Source organism: Halyomorpha halys, unplaced genomic scaffold (genome assembly GCF_000696795.3).
Source record: "Halyomorpha halys isolate HHAL.00 unplaced genomic scaffold, Hhal_1.1 Scaffold1010.1, whole genome shotgun sequence".
Lineage (NCBI taxonomy): Eukaryota > Metazoa > Arthropoda > Insecta > Hemiptera > Pentatomidae > Halyomorpha > Halyomorpha halys.
The window spans coordinates 435,202-455,095 of record NW_027110159.1 but is presented as its reverse complement, the minus strand read 5'-3'; the positions used below and the strand labels follow the sequence as shown (position 1 = coordinate 455,095).

The 19,894-nt window shown below is 28.8% G+C and overlaps 2 protein-coding genes across 7 annotated transcripts; one reads left to right on the top strand and one right to left on the bottom strand.

Moving 5' to 3' along the window:
• Nucleotides 1–1,743: 1,743 nt before the first annotated feature.
• On the bottom strand, nt 1,744–14,648 carry LOC106687779 (Bardet-Biedl syndrome 2 protein homolog). Of its 2 annotated transcripts, none has more exons than XM_014431857.3 (13): nt 14,516–14,648; nt 14,256–14,441; nt 13,996–14,184; nt 13,731–13,913; nt 11,596–11,818; nt 11,354–11,493; nt 9,860–9,916; nt 9,608–9,793; nt 7,649–7,804; nt 5,770–6,000; nt 5,530–5,696; nt 2,085–2,233; nt 1,744–1,983 (listed from the first exon to the last, which is right to left on the bottom strand). In XM_014431857.3, the coding sequence occupies exons 1-13, from the start codon at nt 14,630–14,632 to the stop codon at nt 1,883–1,885; spliced, it is 2,085 nt and encodes a 694-aa protein (XP_014287343.1). In that variant the 5' UTR covers nt 14,633–14,648; the 3' UTR covers nt 1,744–1,882. The 2 variants fall into 2 exon arrangements, with proteins under 2 accessions (XP_014287343.1, XP_014287345.1); XM_014431859.2 differs by having other exon boundaries at nt 14,256–14,427; nt 14,516–14,647.
• LOC106687780 (casein kinase II subunit alpha) lies at nt 3,785–19,236 on the top strand. 5 transcript variants are annotated; one of them, XM_014431864.3, is made up of 2 exons: nt 3,785–3,940; nt 16,729–19,236. In XM_014431864.3, the coding sequence occupies exon 2, from the start codon at nt 16,800–16,802 to the stop codon at nt 17,856–17,858; it is 1,059 nt and encodes a 352-aa protein (XP_014287350.1). In that variant the 5' UTR covers nt 3,785–3,940; nt 16,729–16,799; the 3' UTR covers nt 17,859–19,236. The 5 variants fall into 5 exon arrangements, with proteins under 5 accessions (XP_014287350.1, XP_014287349.1, XP_066904428.1 ...); XM_014431863.3 differs by lacking the exon at nt 3,785–3,940 and adding an exon at nt 15,126–15,265; XM_067048327.1 differs by lacking the exon at nt 3,785–3,940 and adding an exon at nt 15,269–15,408.
• The last annotated feature ends 658 nt before the right edge of the window (nt 19,237–19,894 follow it).

Below are 19,894 nucleotides of genomic sequence, written 5' to 3'. Positions count from 1 at the left end.
TATTGTTATACTAAATTAATTATTTTTCAAATCTATAAATAATGAACAGTAAAAAAGCCTTTCGAAATATGTTATATGGAGCCTTAACAAGAAAAAATTGAAAAAGTATTTCAATTTTTCCAAAATTATTAATTTTTTGGATTGAAACATAAAAAAAACTATATACCTAAAAGAAAGTTTGAGGGAGGTTTAAATTTTTGTTTAACTTGGTCAATTACAAAAGTTCAAATACTTAAAGTATATAATGCTGACACTGAATAATGACTTTGAATACATATGTACTTTTCTATTTGCATTAGGTTTATAAAAATAAATCAAATTGTTATAATAAGCATGAGTTCACCAGGCCGATCTGGTAATAAATAAAAATATAATATGAAATATATAAAACATTACATTTGCAAAAAAAAACTTATTTTCTTTTAGAGAAAGCTTTGAGATCATGTATTCAATTGTTAAGAATTTTTTTATACGGCCATATCATTTGTTGAATTTTATACCTGTTATATCTCATATAATTTTATGTTACATGTAGAAACAAGTTATAATGATTCATAAAAATAGCAATTCTCATTGCAATAAATATTCATTTTGATTCATCGCACCCCAATTATTTTCTTGTCTGTTTGACACTGGTTTGATTATTATTTCCTAAGGTATAAACTAAATTATTTAATTTCTCCTTCTGTGACATTCTGTATTCAACAAATTCTTAGATAATAATACTCAGTGATCCCGAGCTGAGTTCCTCCAGACATAGTGATTTCTCTCCAGTGGTAAAAGTACAAGCCAATTCAAGGGTTTGTTCTGTTTCTCCATGGTTAAATAACGGACTATTACATAATTTATTATATAATTTGAATTATATTCTTGTATTATTATTATTATAGAGGTGACAGACCATGGAGGTATAAGTCCTCCAAGACCCAGTTTTTTAGTAGGATGGGTTCTTCACACCCTCGCCTACTTTTTGTGAGTGCCACCCATTGGCTAATGGGCCTCACAAATGCCCAGGGGGAGGTTGTGAGCTAGTTTTGCATTATTTTATGCTTGAAAAAATGCCCTGGTGGGACCAGGATTCGATCTGACAACCTTTGGGCCGGATGTCTGATGCGTTGCTACCGCTAATAGACCATCATTAAAAGTAAAGTGAATTTCCTAAAATATGAGACCTGTTTAGATTTAATTCTCCCTGAGACACACTTTTCAAAAGCAGCATTTCATAATGAAAAATTAATAGTTAGTGAATTTATTTTGGATAAGTATATCTCAAGAATCATCATAGATGTCTGTCTCTTAGCACTCAAATTAAAATTAGATGAATGTTTTATAAAGTATTTTATAATTAGTATTTTTATAGTAGTAGTTTCTTTGAAATTTGCCAAAATAAATTTACAAAATGTTGATTTCTGGAATTTGTGAAAAAAAATTTGGTTTATGAAATACTATATCAAAGGAATTATTAGATTTATAGGTATTTATTAGGGCTAAAATTTTTTGGAAAGGATTAGACATTACCACACAAAATGCATGAGGCTGTTTTGCCAGAATAATGTCAGCAACAGTGTGTAACCACGCCACTGTCAAATTCCAATTTTTTTTAGGGGAAAAAAGCTTATGTGTATATTCAACATTTTAATCTGATCCAAGCCAATTTGCTCTACTGCCTCTAAAAAAAGTTTCAATTCAAAAAATGTATTTAGCAAACATAAAACGGGCATTTATTACAATTGAAAGCATTAGTAAAAAATAGAAAAAAATAGGTTTTATTTGAATATTCCTAATGACAAATAAATTGAGTATCCTTTTGAATTAAAAATGAATATAAACATAATAAAACAAAGTTAAAGATTTTAAACTATCTAGATTTCATGCAAAGTAGTTAGGCTTCTCCAGTTTTTATGATGCGGATCAGAGCATTTACATTGTTGCTAGCTAAAGCACTTCGGCATAGACCAGCAATTTCTCCCTTCATTTTACCAACTAAAAAAAAAAAATACAAAATTAAAAGTAACTGTAACTAGACAAGCTGGAAAACAGAACAAAAAGGCAAAAGTTATAATATACGTTGAATTTTCCAATACCTCTTAGCCTGGATGCATGTTGAATGATTGTATTTATACTTCTTAGTGTTTTAAGAAGTTCATTGTGATTAGCACACCTAAGTGCATAAATTCTCAGAAGCTCACTATTTACTTGTTGTAACTGACTAAAACATTCTCTTAAATCTTTCCTAACAAAACAAAACATATATATTGATTAAAGACAAAATAATGAATAGGAGCATGGAAATAAAAGACTAAATATGATAATGTGTGTTTTTATAAATATATATACTATAATTATCTCAAAAAGATAATGAACCACACAGATATCAAGCATTTGTCATTTAATTTAACACCATATGAAATTGCCAGGTAACCAACATTAAACAAACAAACATAATGATAATAATAATAAAAAGAAACAAGGAGAAGTAAATTCCTTTAAAGATTTCAATTTTAGAACTGGACTTATCTGCTTAACCCATTTCTGTCCAAGTGTAAAAATAATATTATTTTTAGATGTTTTCTTCTGTGTGTACATTAATAGGAGTTAAAAAAAAGTTTGGTAAATTTCAAATTATTCCCCACAGTCTATTATTCAAATTATTCCCCACTATATTCTCATAAAATTACTTATGCCAAGGAACCTAAGTCTGAAATCTTTTGGATTATTATTGCTTATAACAGATTTAAAGAGTTTGTTGGTCTTAGAGAAATTAAGATATTTATGTCAAAAATGCATTTTAAACAAGGTAAGGTATGATGAAGATTATTCTCCATGTTATATTATTCTTTACCAGGAATTTTTCAGTTTAAAAAAAATTGATAGATACATAGTTTATATATACATATACACTCTTGTAGATAATATATTTACATACTTCAGACCTAAATATTTAATATCAAAGATAATGAAATTACCATTTACTAAACGGATTGTGAAATAAACTTATAATAATTAGCTAAATCAAGCAATTACCTAATCTATGGAATCAAATAGAGCTGTATGCACAATCAGAAAAGTCTAAATCAGTCTTCAATAATTCAGAAAACTCATCTTGCAGAAGGGAATGAAGCGATTTTTGATCATGCTTATACACCCATATTTTATTATCAACTAAATCATATCTTTTAGGACCACTCATAGGAGAACTCAACCAAATTTGTTTATTGGGTGTCTGTCTATTAATAACATATGTTCCTTTTTCTCCTAATGATACTGTTAGCACTCCACTGCTGTAAGTAACATCTGCACCCTTCAGTTCAGGACATTTGTCCACTAAATTTTCAAAAAAATCCAATAAAGATTCTAATGTTTCATTGCATACTTTCTCAAATTCCAATTCTGTCAATATTTTAACTTTTTCAGATCCATGACTATATTTTGCCAAAGGTATTTCTATTGTCCTATGAATATCCAGTCCGAAATTGAACTTATTTACGTTTACCACATGTAGATGTTTGTAATACGAGTGGTCTAAAACACAAGGAAGACATCGTAACACTCGAGTATTAATATAAAACCTACTCAAGCTGAACATAACAATCTATTGACAAAAAAGTGCGATAACATAACCTTCGACAAAGGCACTAGAGTAACCTCCACAATTCGAAAAAAATAGCGTGTGCCATCAAAATAACACTACGAATTTAACTTGAAAATTTTATTAATCAAGCAACATAAAAAAAAATCATTGAAATCAAGAATTCATAAATAAATTGTTAAAAAACGTTTGGTACGTGTAACATGTAAGAACTTGTTATTCCGCATTACGCTTACGTTTTCAGTAAGTCTTGGGGAGCACATTTGAACTTAACCTGTAGTTGTAAAGAAATATAACAATTTTGTGTTTACTCTCGGATAACTTCAAAGCTTTTATAACTGTAAATGTGAGGTAAGAGTACTTTAATTTCTATTAAAAATTAATAATTGCAACTGATTATGATAACCTTATTCTTTAATGTCACAAGTAAAAATAAATCCATTAATATTGCAATTAAAAAGGAATTAATGTACTATTAGTAAAATTCATAATGATTAGGTCTCCCTTTAATATCAGGAAATACAAAAAAAAATAATCTGGACACACTAAAACACAACTTTTACAAATCCATAATATAAAAGAGCTATAATATAAGAAGTGGTTAAATTTTTTGAAATTATATTAAAGTATTAGTAAAACAGTAAATTTTATTAATTTGTTTTAGAAATTATTTTGGTTGTAGTTACTACATAACATGAAGAACTTATCTTTACATTAATGTTTATATCCACCTTAAAAAATAAACAACAATGTAACATAATACAACTTTCATAAGAAAGAATTACATGCTGGCTTAAAGTATTATCACATGCATATATATGAATATTTAAGTTTCCAATTAAAAATTTGTATTCCATAATTACGGTTAACTTTTGTATATAAAAAGTAAAGCCATACTTTAAGATTCTATGTTTTCTCAACACAAGACAAATATATAATGCAAATTAAATAAAGTTTTAATAATTTTAAACATAGCAAGGTTGCTACATATTTTTTTATCTAATATGCTTTCATATTCAAATAACGTCTTTAACCGGTTTCGTTATCATAAAACAACTAATGATTAACATATTGCTTACAATATCCATTTTCAAATATTATTTTAAAACAATACTAAACAAATACATGATTTTTATAAAGAAGGTGTTATGTAATTAACAAAACTAATACAGAGTATTAAAATTATTTATTTACAGTACTAACCTGTTTTTTACTAAAACTAATATTCACCCACCACTCTAGTTTAGAACCGCTGCTTCAAATACATACATAATGTAATATTTTAATGGATTTAGTAAAACTTGTTACATACTTCGAGAAAATTTGATAGCTTTAAAATTAAAGTATTGTGGATTCAGAAAATTATACACTTCTTAAAAAAATATTTTTGAAAGAGTTATTACAAATACATGCAAAATTTGTTTTACATGTATAGCAGGGGTTGTGAGACATTACCATTACTCTGAAATAATATCTTAAATTAATTAGGGAACTAACATGTGACCACCTCGCTTCTTAAACATGCTTGTTCATCACTCTTACCATCATATAGTAAGGAGCCTGTTTGATATATGTTCATATAGGTGTATTTTTAGAGTTAAATTTTAACATGATAGTTTGATGTAAAGGCAAACCATAATTTGTTTTGTTTCTATTAGCAAATAATTTTTAAATAAATAGATATTACTTTTAGTAGATACAAATTTATAAATTACCAAATATAAATATATTTTTTTAAGAGATTACAACTTAGTTTTAGATTCGTGGCAATAATGCGCCCATTTTTTCTGTATCAAATGAGTTTGAGGAATTATACTTGTTTTAGAGTAAGGAATGCTGATCGAGGTTTTACCATTAAAAAATTACCATAAGTGCTCAGTAATTGTAAAGCCCTTTATTAAAGTTAAGTGAATTAATCAAATAAAATTTAGTGTACTTACATATATTTTAAAAGTCTTGAATCCTCACTTTGTACTATAAGTGCCCTGATAAGGTTAGATGTATCGGCAATATTAGCAGACATTTTAGATGCATTTTGTTGTAGTTCTTCAATATGTATGAATGTCTCTCGTAATTGTTCGTAAACAAAGGGGAATTCTGCAAATGACTGATCAAGAATTCTTAGATTTCCAAGCAAAAATACTACATGACATATAAAATGTAGATTTTGAATTACTTACCTGAACAAAATCCATATTGAACGTTTGAGCAATAGACTGCACTATATCTGCTGCTATTGACATGTGAGGTGTAGCAATAGTCATAACACCTGATTCAACTTTCATTTGTAGTGAAGAGTTGTCCCTTAAGCAGGTTAAAGAAACGCTCCAATCAGCGCTACTAGGCCCTTCTCCACCTCTTTCTTCTGAATTGGACCCCACCAGAAAATTTTGATTCTGCCACGTTTCTAACTGAAGAAATATTTCACCATAGTAATTACAGTGTTAATGTTATCATTAATAGATATTATACCAACCTTGAAGTTAAACATTTGATCGTAGTATGATTTAAATACAGAACTAGTATTGAGAATGTTAAAAAAAAAAAAAAATAATAATAATGCTTTAAATAATGCATGCATAAACTGCTCTACAAAAAGTGATACCCTTCAGATCTTTTCGCTCTAATATTTGTGTTTATAAATAAGCACATTGAGGTTATTTTATGGAATATCAAAGAAAAGAGTTATAATTCTAGATTATTTTGAAGAATATAAGCTATAATAAGTTAAGTCTATCCATCTATCGTTAACCTTGAATTTGTGTACTGCCAAGATTTTCTGTAATAATTTTTTATCATTTATAAAGTACAGAAAGACAATAGGGTTTTTCGTGTTTTGCTGGGAACAAAGAAAGAAGACTCCCAAAAATTTAATAGAACTTAATCTTAATATGCCTAGAAGGCACAAGGTACTCATTCAAACACACAACAGTAATATTGATAATTCATTTTATAGTAAGGAATATGGAAGTAGATTTAGTTTGCCATTTTAAACTTTTACACGTTTAAAAAAGTATATATATATAAATTGGTAGAATATTTTGATTATAAAATATTCTACCAATATATATACTAATATATTTTTGTTTATTGTTGGTTCAGTAGTTAGTGCTAGACATAATTATAATGACAAACTATTTTACAAAAATGTTGTTGGAATAATATTATTTAAAGAAAAGCAACAAATGATTTAAAGTGGTATAACACTTTAGTTGTGGAGTAGTTTTGTTAATCTGCTTTCTTTACATGAAATGGATTGTCTAAAGTTATCAAAATATTAGTTGTAGTTATTTTCTTAATATTTTGTTTACTTGGTAGGTTAGATAAAATTACATAAATACCAAATGGCCATCGATCAGTCAAGTCTAAGAGTACTGATATCAGACATTAAAACAGAATTAATAAATAAATAACAACAAGAACATTATAGTTGGTCTTTCATAAAATCCTGGCCTTTAATGAATTGTTTTTACTTAGTTTATCATTATTATGATTAATTCCCTTGTTTTAAATTGATTGGAATTTCCACAACTATAATTTCTTAAATGTTTGAATATTTATTAAATATATTTATAGGCTATCATATGAAGACATTAAGTAAAAGAGTAGAAACCAAAATTATGAATTGAATAGAATGAATGAACATGAAATCAATAAGTTTTATATAAATAGTATACAGCAACGAAACTGCATTAAAATCAAAAACAACATTGCCATTTTAATACTCATTGTAAAGTATTTTGATGTAATAGATAGTTCTTTTGAATACAGTAGAATTTCTTCTAAAAATGTAATGGTTACAACTGAAAGTTTTTTGAACAAACATTACTTTTCAAAGCTAACCAAAGAATTTCCTAAACTATAAATAATGCTATTTCTTCAACCACCTTGAAACCTTCGGTTTCAGGAGTTCGTAAAATTTTCTGAAATAAAACATTTAAATAAGGAATAATTGCAATTAAAATAACAAGTACAATTAATTTCAGAAAAAACTAAATGGTGCTGTGCACATACCACTCAGCGGTGCTTAGGTGCAAAACCAAGTGCTTAGTGTGTTACCCTGGGTGCTCTCTCATTCAATCGGAATGTGACATAACTTTCTGGTATTAGTTTTAAAAGAGGGTTTGATAACGTATACATTGAAAACCGTGGTAGTTGTCTTGTCACTTCAAAAACGTGGTACTGAGATCTGAATGGGTCAGGTCCAACAAAAGCCTTTAAAAAAAAAATCAAATTTTAAAATATTTGTTTGAAACAATAAAAAAAATAAAATATATATATATAATTATTTTTTAAAAATGAAAATATAATAGGATAGTTTCATCTTGTTCATGATATTGTTAAAATAATTAAATTAATTTATCTTTCCTAAGACTCTGGATGTAACCATTTCACACTTTGTCCTTTGATTGTTCTTGTCTTTAACTTTTAACACAACTTGAGAAAACTTTTTCAATGTGAACTGTACTAAAATTTTCCCAGGAATAGCAGTACTAGCTATTTCATAAGGCCACTTCCATACATCAGTTTATATGTATATTGTACTAAGACTGTAGGAATATTTATGAAAAGAGGAAAAAATCAGACCACTGTTTACTGAGTCCTTAAAGCTACTTGTATTTTGTGTGTCAATCCAGTTTGGTTTGAATTTGAATTACTAGTAGTATTATGAACGGAATGTTTTTCCATAACTAGCCCCTTATTCTATGCAGAATTGGAATCTTTGGTTTAGGCTTCTTTATTTTTTCTAGCACCAGGTTGTTGCAATACTCATTTTTCATCAAGGCTTTTTGAGTTTGAGGGAGGGAGTAAAGTAATATATATCAATGGGTTAACTGTCATTTTAGAGATAACAATTTTGATCTGAAATGAATCATGAAAATTAATGTTTCAGCTTTTGTAATTTTCTTAATACTAATGGGTAAGCAAAATATTGCAATTGGTTCAAATTTCTTATGTGCAGTTTTAAACGGATATATATGTTTCGGATCTCCTTAAATCCCAGAAAATCCATTTTCAGTTTTTGGTCACAACTGAGTAGATGCATTGTCACATTTTCTTTTAATAGTTTCAATTTACAATGCCTATATATGAAATTGGTTAATTGGACAATATTGTCTGTGCAATAGCAGAAAAACTTGTTCTTCTAACCATCCTAGGCTTTAGCTCCAAAATGGTCCAAATGAGCTGGATAAAATTTGCTCAAAGTATACTAAAGCCCTTTGAATTTTTAAGTGCTAAAATTGCTGAGGAAAAGCAGGAAAAAATGTAAGTGAATAGCCTAGCTCAAAAAATAAAAATGGTACAAAGTTGAAAGTATGTATTTAAGGCAGGTGGTACATGCCTAGAACGTTATAGCAACTTTTTTGTTAAAATGGATTTATCCTAAGTGTCACTTCATATAATTAATTTTTTTTTTAGTTTATTGCATGGATTAAACTATTCATTAAACAATAGTATATGATGCAATGATAATATTGCTAAAAATATTTGAATTCAGATATATGTGGAACGAGATTATCTAACCTATTCCACACAATTTGAAGTTTATCAGCCAAAGATTTATACATAGGATCATTTAAGTGATAATTTAGCTGGTTTGATAATTCTACAAACCAAAAAAATTGCAAAAATCAGTTCAGTACTAGTAATGAAACAGAATTGAAAATTGTTCCCATTTTAATTTTTTTTTCCCCATAGATAGTGATTTTTACTATTTTAAGAATAAAATGAAACAATCAATAATCTTATTAAATTTTATAATAATCTTAATTAAAAAACAAAAAATTATTAGGCTAATGTTAGCCTATCCTGTGACAATGTACTAAACTTAGCAATAATGAAAGTCGATAAACCAGATATTTTAAAACTGGTTAATAATATCTATCAAATTCAGCTTGAATCTTCCCCAGCAACTACAGATACAATGTCAAAATATGTAGAGAAAGTAACTTTAGGTTGGCTTGGTCCATGTAATTGTTAAGAAAGATTATTAATTAAAGTAATATCATATAATACCTTAATATGAATATCCAATGGTGTATCCTTTGGTATAATGAGAGGGATTTCTAATATTGTAGAAACTTGTTCAGGCTTAGGATGTATAACGAGAGTTTCACCTTCGAATATCCCTTCAGCAAAGATGGCAGCTGCCCTTATTACCATCAGATTATTAGTAGACAGTGACACAAGTACATGACCACTCTGTAAAATACAAAATATAATTATTTTGAAAATGATAAATGATTTTTTCATCTTTTATAAATTTACCTGAAGTTGTTTTGTGCCTGTGCTAACATTTATTTCAGCCAGAAGTCTAGTATTGGCCTGAAAAGAAAAAAAAGTATTTCTTAGTATTGGGTCTTTCATATGAAATGTCGTTTTATTATGTCAGAAATTAAAAGTAGGATTAGTGAACTTTTATTGTATACTAAGTTTATATTTTACTGAGAATAATGAGCCTATATCAATCATCTCTTCTTTGATAATGTTTACTATCAATTGATTGCACATTGTTTAGTATACCATGAAAACGCGATTTTTTGAGTAAATTTTTTTTTTTTTATGAGTTTATACTTGGACACTTGGCAGCCAAATCAGTTATGAAGTCTTCACCCACCTTACTCGCTAGACTTATCTCCAACAGATTTCCATCCGTTTAGAAATTTGGACAACTTCCTTAAAGATAAAATTTTTGAAAATGATTCTCAGGTCAAAAACAATTTTGCTATTGCAAATTTGATAATGTGTTGGGGAAAATGTATTAAAAATAAGGGTACATATTTTGAATAAAATTTTTGATTTCATAAAGTTGTTTTACTGAATAACCTTTTCTATGAAAGCTGACATTTCGTTTGAAATGACCCAATAATAATGAACTGAGAGAACGAATTTGCTACTAATACAAACATTGTGCATTTTCTTTTCTAGATATTAATTAGCTTATACATTATACCTACATTTGTACATATATATTAATCTACTCTTTGGTCTATTAAAATATCTAATAACTAATTATTAGCAACAGCAGTAAATACCAAAAGTTTTAATTATTTGTATTCAATAGTTAAAAACAATTGGTATTGTTTATTAGCTCAAAACCATGCTTTAACTGAGACTAGGAAGGATTATCTATACATCATTAATTTACTCTGCCCAAGTAATTTCATGAATTACTAAGTGGTTTGGCTATGAACTACACTGTACCCCTTCTAGATATAAAGTTTTTACTGCTTTTTAGTTAGATTATTTTTTATTTGTGCTTCCAGTTCAATTTTTTCTATATTATTTAGATACATTACTTAAATATATAATTAATATAGAACATAGTATGAGTTTGAAAATTATCAATTTTTAGATTTTATCTAAATTTCAAGCAATAATTTTTCAGGAGCTTAGAAAGGTTTTTAAACAAAGCATTTCATTTCTCTTACATAATCTGCCTTTTGATACAAATAGTTAACCAACCTTGTTATACTACCCATTTCAAATAAGTAATTCAATCTGTTTAACTAATTTCAAGAAAAGCACAAATTATAATCATGACCTGTTGGTTGTAAAGCTCTATACATTTCTTTGAAAATACAGCTACTATTGAAATAAGTTTTAAAAAACAAAAAATAGTCAATTAAGATTATTTGAACTTAATTTTTTTTACTAGCATTACATAAATGTATTATGTTGTAGAAAAAACTGAAAATGTTGAAAGAAATTTCATTATCTACCATTTGAAAATTTTAAATTAATTCCCTAATAATACTCAACTGGTATTCCTGTCCCAGAAGGGTCTCCTGCATAATTTTTTAGTTCAGTAAGAAGAGTCTGTTTTTTAGACAGAAGTTCTCTTACCAAATCGCCATGTTGCACTATATTTTTTGTAATGCTTGTCTGATCATATCCTCGTACTGTGAAATACAAAAAATTAAGAGGGAAAAAAGTAGCTCATATCTCAATATAGGCAGTCATATTTTTCAAGTACAGTGATGTAAAAGGTTCAAAATACTAACTTTCACCGTGAGTAGAACATACAATTAGTTGCGGTTTACCACTCATCGTGTAATCTCCTATCACAATGCCTGCAATACCATGGGAAAGAATGTCATGAAAGACAACTTCACCAGTTCTGATGTTTCTGGCATCCACTTTACCATTAGACCAGCCTATAATGAGTTCAGGAATACCATCTCCATTTATATCATAGCTTGCAAGGCATACAGGAGCATTCTTGGACTATTAAAAAATAAAAAAGAATTAGTATTAAAATACTTTAAACTTGACTTTAGATGAATTTAATGATTATTTCAATAAAAATATTTGATCAAATAAAAAATTATCAATCCCATTTACAGAAAGAAAAAATACAACAGAATTACAGTAAATTACTTTCACTTACCTATATATGTAATATATTTTAAGGGAAAGTATTGCAATCTTGCTAAATTCCGACTTAAAGTTTTCTTTATAAATACACGTATTTAGGTCCCCCGAGTCCAAGTAACCATGCCATAAAATGGCCTGTGAGTGAATGGTATGGCTAAAAAGTCATATGAAACTGAAATTACATATTTAAATGGGAAAAAAAAACTTTTTAGATAAAAGCGACTGTCTGGAAGTGCCACCTCATAGATTTTTTTATGTATTTTCATAAAAAGCTCCAACAATTTAATACACAGTACACCCATTCCTGGTCTTCATATTTATACACAAGGGCCCACCGAACCGCTGCTTTTGATAGATTGTTCATTGTCTGATCCTCATCCCTATGGAACTCCCTTCCAACATCTATAGCTCCAGTACCCTCCCTACCTTTAAGCCCCGCCTGCTCAATCGTTTCTTATCCATTCAGACCCCATAAAATTGTAAATCGATATAATTGTAAATATGTATATAAATTATTACATCATTTTATTTTTTATTTTTCAACTGATTAAAGTGAGAAAGTAACTTATAATTATTTTTTATAATGGCTATTTATATTTCTTTGTATTTTTGTTCAAGTATCTGTGTGGCTCCTCCGCCTATATCTGTCTATTTCTGTGTATTATTCTAAAGGAACTCATCCCAAAATAAATAAAGTATTATTATTATTACTACACCAATGTACCGTAAACTGATATTTAATATCAGCTGAGTGTTATCCTCATCAGAATAGTATGGCAGGGCTTAATGCTGAATTTTCAAAAAAAAACTTTTTTTTATGTTAAATAATCAACCATCTCTCATTGTTAGCAGTAATATAAAATTTATGAATATGATCTATGAAAGAATTTAATTCATTACTAAAGGAGAAAACAATTTTCACTCTATCTCCTAGAACTGACTAGGACATCAGAAATAGCTAAAAGTGCATTTCTTCCAAAAAATCCATAGTAGACAGCTTTGTAACCTTTTGTTAACCTGTTATATTCAAGACCGGAAAATAGTTATAATTGTTTTTCACACTTCAAAGACCTTTAAATGCAAATTTTCATAAGAATATATAAAATTTATAATTAACTTTAATTTTGTTAATTTGAAAAATTAAGTATCTCTTATTTTTAATAGTAATAAACAAGGAATGAATATAAAATATGAGAGAATAAGGTAACTACCGTTTTCCCATGGCAGTTAATACAATAGTCAGACTTTACTTTCACGTACCTATATGAAATATATAGTATGAGGATTGTCATAAAAAATAATAAAGAAGTACCTGTCTTGAAATGTATAAGGGCTACTTTTATCTGAAGATGGTAAGTGAAAGTTGTGTGGTGCGCACATCACTATCAGCTGTTAGTTATCAAAAGTTCAAACAAATTTTGACATAAGGAAGGATGAGTGGGCAAAACAAGAACATCGATTTTAAGAAGTATTAGATAATACAGTCTGTAGATACAACAAAAACTTGACTCTATAATAAAATTCGAAAAACTTTTTAAAAAGTATATCAATTAATGAACTAAATAATTACTTATAATTGCTCCTTTAGTAAATTAGTTCCTTATTTTTCCCAGTTATAAGGCATGATGACAAACTATATCAGTAAAAAATAATTCTTGGAAATTTTGACACTTATCTCCTCTTCAATGATAATGGCTTAATTATGATTATTTTATAATTTGATAAGTAAAATATTTATAAAATTAATGTGAATAAATATTACCTTTACCCTCCATACTCTAGTATATTTGTCATAAACACCAACAGTCCCATTAGATAAACAATATGCAAACTTGTGATCTCGGAGAGGTACTAAAGAAGTAATTGCTTCGGTTTCTGTGAGTTCATGAATTAGAGCATCTTGCTTGAAAACTCTCAATTCAAAGTCATCAGAACCTACAATCAACTTCAAACAAGGCCCCAATTAAAAGCCATCCAGTTAAAGATAAAACTGTCAGCGATTAATAATGATCAAATAGAATATTTACCTCATTATCACCATCTTGATCAATATCCAACAATGAAATAGATCTTACATTGTCTCCTGTGACAGTCCAGTAAGGATCATTGCCTTGCCAATCAAAACCTTGAATTGAGCAGTTTCCTCCAATTATTGCCAAGGGAGAGTTGATATTACCAATTTTCCCTATGCAGATCGAATTGGCTCCGTCAGGAACCTAATACATGCTTTGTAATGAATCATTCCAATGACAGTACAAAATAATTTAATTTATGAATAAATGTTCACCTCTTTGTAGAAAAGATCTGTGTTGTTTTCTACATGATAAGCCAAAACAGTGGTCTTAGTCCCAATTACTAAAATATCTTTTTCCTCATTAGGATTCAACTTGCCAGCACAAATGGCTGTCACTGATTGATTCACATTGAGCATTGAAAGCTCTCTTTCTTTTAAATGTGGGCTGTGAACGAACACCTTCAAAATAATTGTTGAGGACACAGTTGTATATTTTCCATTGAAAATGTATGTGATAAGATAACCTAACCTACCTTATCACCAGTCGTTGCAGCGGTTATACAGCAATGTGATCCGTCGAATTTGCCCATTGTTACTCTTCCTGGTAACATCCTCTGTTTCAATTGGATTGTAAACAAGGGTACCGTCATAGCTGAAAGAGTTATTTTGTTGTGTCAAAGAAACGTTCTTAGGAGCGGATACGACCTAACCACGATGACAGGAGGGAGTGTTGTGTTATGTGCTGCGCCCTATAGAGCAACCGTTCCCCAGAGACGAGCGAGGAGTGAGCTCCTTCTGAGGGCTGTACTCCTGTTAGGACGGTCTTGCTTATGTCCGTATTTTTCATAAAGACGCGACAAGACAGACGGGTCAAGGGTCCGTCCTAGCTGTCAGTCCCCGTCCATCACTCGACTGACAGGCGTTTAATTTACGACCCTAGGCAGTAGGAGCTCAGTTGCCGGGAGGAGCTCACCACATCAGAGCCCAGTTTCCTCCTTGCGCCGGTAGATCGTGCTCTCTTACCACCTCCTTCCCCCTCGATCATCCTTGAGAGAGAGGAGTGTGCATCAGCCACGATAATAAATAGTTTTCTTAGTTCGGTTTCAGTTTATAATTTGTGTTTAGTGAAGGATTTCTTTGTTTCGAAACGATGTTTGTACTCACCTTGCCGGAATTTTATTGATATTGTATGTGAAGGAAGAAAAGAAGCCTTTTTAAACTTGTGCAACTTAATGTTTTTCTGTTGTGGACTTACAGATCTGTCCTCTGTTATTTGTTCACAGGTAATAACATCTTGGAATAAATAAGTGCAATGGGTTTTTCATTTATTAAACTCTTCTCACAAAAATGTGGCATATGCTGGCTCATCTAAAGAATCCAGTCATAAGTTTACCATTACTACCTTCTAAACTTATCTTACTATTTGGTAATTGAGCAAGTTATTTTAGAATAAGCATGCTATGAGCTTATTTTTTGAATTTTAAATCATGATTACTTGTTAATAATGGAGTCATGTTTTGGTTGATTAAAGTAAGTAAAGCTGGCAGTATTTTACATGTATTTTCTCAAACCAATATATAAATTAGATTCCATCTTTACCAAGTTCATCATTTATATTTGCTTCCAGTCTTTTATACTTATTCCATTTTGATAATTAGTCTGATTTTATTTTATTTTTGTTATATATGGACCTAACCTCTGAGAGCTGATAGTACTACAACTCAACACAAGAGGTTATAATAAAATTTCTCAATCTTTCTTCTTCATCCTGTTTCTTGGATTTTTTTTTTCAAATCACAAGATGATAGGCCATTTGTTGTGTGATATATATTGAAGTTGGTGGATTGATAGATTTTTTTTTAAGTTATCATTCTTGTAAGTTCATGAGTTGTATAGGCTATGTTACATGCATATCCTAAAGTCTGTAGATTTTTTAAATATCATTTTTTAATATGCTCCAATAAGAATAATATCATTTCTGGGTTTAATTGCTGTTAAGACTATAAATTAAATCTAACAGCATATTGTTATTTATTCATTTGTTTTTTTTTCTTTTCTTGTTTTCAATTGAATTAATGCCATAGACCAAAATATGTTCTTCAAATCAAATTTTTACTATTAAATTTGTTAATTTTTAGAAGTTAGGTTTAATTTTTATATTAACCTGATTTTACTTTTCATCTCAACTACAGGTTTTATTTGCTGTTATGTGTTGAAGCATATGATGAGAACTTTTGATTTTTTTTAAAGAAAAGATTATGATTTTTCTTTGTTTATCGATTACAACATTTATTCTAAGTTAGTTAATTTTATAGTGTCTTTATATATAGGAAAGAATATCATATATAAGTTGCATTTATTAAAATGGATTTCAATTTTTAAATTAAATTAGGTAAGAATTTTTAAATTATACTGATTTCTTTATATATATCTGCTGTGAAATTTTTGTAAGCCTTGGGTATGTAGTATCATACTCTATACATAATTATATAAAGATAAAGTGAATCTCAGTTAAATGTATTCATCATTCAACTCATTATCTCCAATTTTATTGCAATTATAATTTATCTCTTTATTAATAGTTTGAATGGTTTTATTATTGGAAATAAATATATTGGTCTCTTAAAATTAGAATTATTTTTGTCTTATATGTTAAGGTAATAATAAACCAGATTTTGTGCTTTGTTTTAAAACACAATAGAATTGAATTTATTCTTAATATTTTTTTCTTTTTTTTTTTTTTTAGGTGGTGCAAAGGCTCATGATTGGAAAAAAAGAACTAGTTCTTTAAGCAATATAAAATTATACTCTGTAGATATGGCATTGCCGAGTAAAGCCCAGATTTATACTGATGTTAATTCTCACAAACCTAAGGAGTATTGGGACTATGAGTCGTATGTTGTTGATTGGGGAAATCAAGATGATTACCAGTTAGTTAGGAAACTCGGACGAGGTAAATACAGTGAAGTTTTTGAAGCAATCAATATTACCAATAATGAAAAGTGTGTCGTAAAGATGTTAAAACCTGTCAAGAAAAAGAAGATAAAGCGAGAAATAAAGATTCTAGAAAATTTAAGGGGTGGTAAGAATATAATAACTTTGTTAGGAGTTGTTAAAGATCCTGTCTCCCGTACTCCAGCTCTTATTTTTGAATATGTTAATAATACAGATTTTAAACAATTATATCAGACTCTTACAGATTATTACATAATATATTATTTATATGAGTTTCTGAAGGCATTGGATTATTGTCACAGTATGGGCATTATGCACAGAGATGTTAAACCTCACAATGTTATGATTGATCATGACAATATGAAACTGCGACTGATTGATTGGGGTCTGGCCGAGTTTTACCACCCTGGGCAAGAATACAATGTAAGAGTTGCTTCACGCTACTTTAAAGGTCCAGAGCTTCTTGTAGATTATCAAATGTATGACTACTCCCTTGACATGTGGTCACTTGGCTGTATGCTTGCAAGTATGATTTTCCGAAAGGAACCTTTCTTTCATGGTCATGACAATTACGATCAGCTTGTAAGGATTGCCAAAGTACTCGGGACTGAAGAACTTTTTGAATATTTGGATAAGTATCATATTGAATTGGACCCAAGATTTTCTGATATCCTAGGAAGGCATTCTCGTAAACGATGGGAGCGTTTCGTACATAGTGAAAATCAGCATCTTGTTTCTCCTGAGGCATTGGACTTCCTGGACAAACTACTCCGTTATGATCACAGTGCTCGGCTTACAGCTCGTGCAGCTATGGAGCATCCCTACTTCTTCCCGGTTCTTAAAGGTCATGGAGTGAATACTTCCCCGCCCACATCTAATTCTGTCACCATGCCTGTTGGTACTGTTTCCTCTCTTGCATGAAATTTTTCTATTACCAGTCCTAAAATTTTATTTAGAATGCTACCTATCGTCGGAAGTCATCTATACCCTACAGCATTCATATTTGTTTAATACATCGAATATCATTAAGCAGTATGAATTTTTTTTGGCCATTATCTATTCTGCTCTTACTTCACTTAAATGTATAGTAAACCAAAATTTATTTATATTGCAGTAGAAAAAAGTTAATTTAGCTATTGATTTATAGTTATTGTTTGAAATAGTAATGTATTCTGTCAGTCCATATTTAAATTCCTCCTTTCCTAAACAGATGTAAATATTTTTTTACACTGTAAGTATTGTTAAATGTTTAGTCGTTTTATACAGTCCATGCAGAGGAACAATAAGTTATATTACAGAAGTAAGACTATGTTATCTTCTATTATTCTGAAATATATTACCTCATTTTTTACATTCTTCGTCATCCTATTTCCCATAGATGATTGGGGAAGAAAATTTAGATATTTATTCCAATTTAAAAAGTTACTAACAGTTCTTTCCTGTGAACAGTTAAAGTATACTTACTGTGTCTGTGTACTATTATTAGATTAATTGTATAAAAGAAAAAATTTTATGAAGTGAAATAATTGTAGAAATCATAATTTTATTACTGTTTGCAGAAATGAAATGTTGGTATTATGTTCGTTTAAACATTTTTTTATTATATATAATTGATTGATTGATAATGATGTTATCACTCAAATTAATGTTATTAGTTCTGTATCATTTCAATTGTTTAATTTAGTGTCAAAGTACCGAAGCGTCTAGACATTATAATATATTTTAAATTAGTTAATAATTTTTGTTTTATATCAAATCCGAAAGCTTTGAACTCCAAGACTTCTCTTTAAAAAAAAACCAAAAAAAAAAAAAAACCAAGGCATTTCCAAGTAATGATGCCTTAAGTGTCGTCTGTTAGTTGTTTTTTGTTTGTAGAATACTAACAAATTATAATTGCAACAACTCTAGATTAATATTTTCTGTACATTGTCTGTTCCTAAAGTTTATTCAATCCGCTCAGTTATAAAAATTTGACTTCATTTAAATTCAAAACTCCCGGAAGTCATGTATTGTCATGGTTCCCAATGTACCTGAAAAGTCGAGTAAACTTTGTAATATTCTGTCATATTTGTTAGGGTGTCAATGGGTGCTGAATTAGAAAAAAAAAAAAAATCTCTATTTAGATTTTTTTCTTAACTGATGAACCAGGAACTATAACTTAAAAGTGTGTATGTTAAAGTTATAGCTCTATTAAAAGAAAGAGAGAAAAAAAAAGTAATTTTAAAAAGATAAAAAAAGGCTTGTAGAGCTGTGGATACTTTGCCTAGAGAGACTGATGAAGATGAAAAAGAAAAAAGAATTGGTTATTTCATTTAAGCAGAAATTAATTCGAATAAAACAGTAATATGGATGATTGTCGCATTTACTCCTGTAATTTTATGCTATATCATAACAGCCCAACAGTATAATTGCCCATAGTAATCATCAACTCATTGATTGTATATTGAAAAATTATCCATGTATTACGCAGTATGTATTAAAGTATATAGCAACATATCTTGTTTTATATGTTTGAACATTACTTAAGAAATAAATTTTAATTTATGTAATATAAAACCAAGTTGCATTTTCTGATTCCCATTGTTTCCAATTAAAAAAGAAAATAATATAGAAAAAAAAAACTGTTGGGTTTGAGTATTATCCAAAATCCTAATTTGACCTAGACAATACTTACTTTCTCAAGATAACTAGCGACTAAAAGTAAATTATTTTTTTCCACTGTTTGTCATTAGTTATTAATATAAAAGTTAAATAGTAAGTAATTAATATAATATGTAAATATATATATATATTTATCTTTTAGTAAAACTTATTAGTTATTTGATTATGATTTCCAGTCATTATCAGTTTTACAAAATTAATTTTAGTATTTTTGAATTTTATTATTTCTTGTTTCTTTTTGTTTTTTCTTTTGTGATTTAAACAAGATTAAAACTATTTATTTACTTTTTGTTACT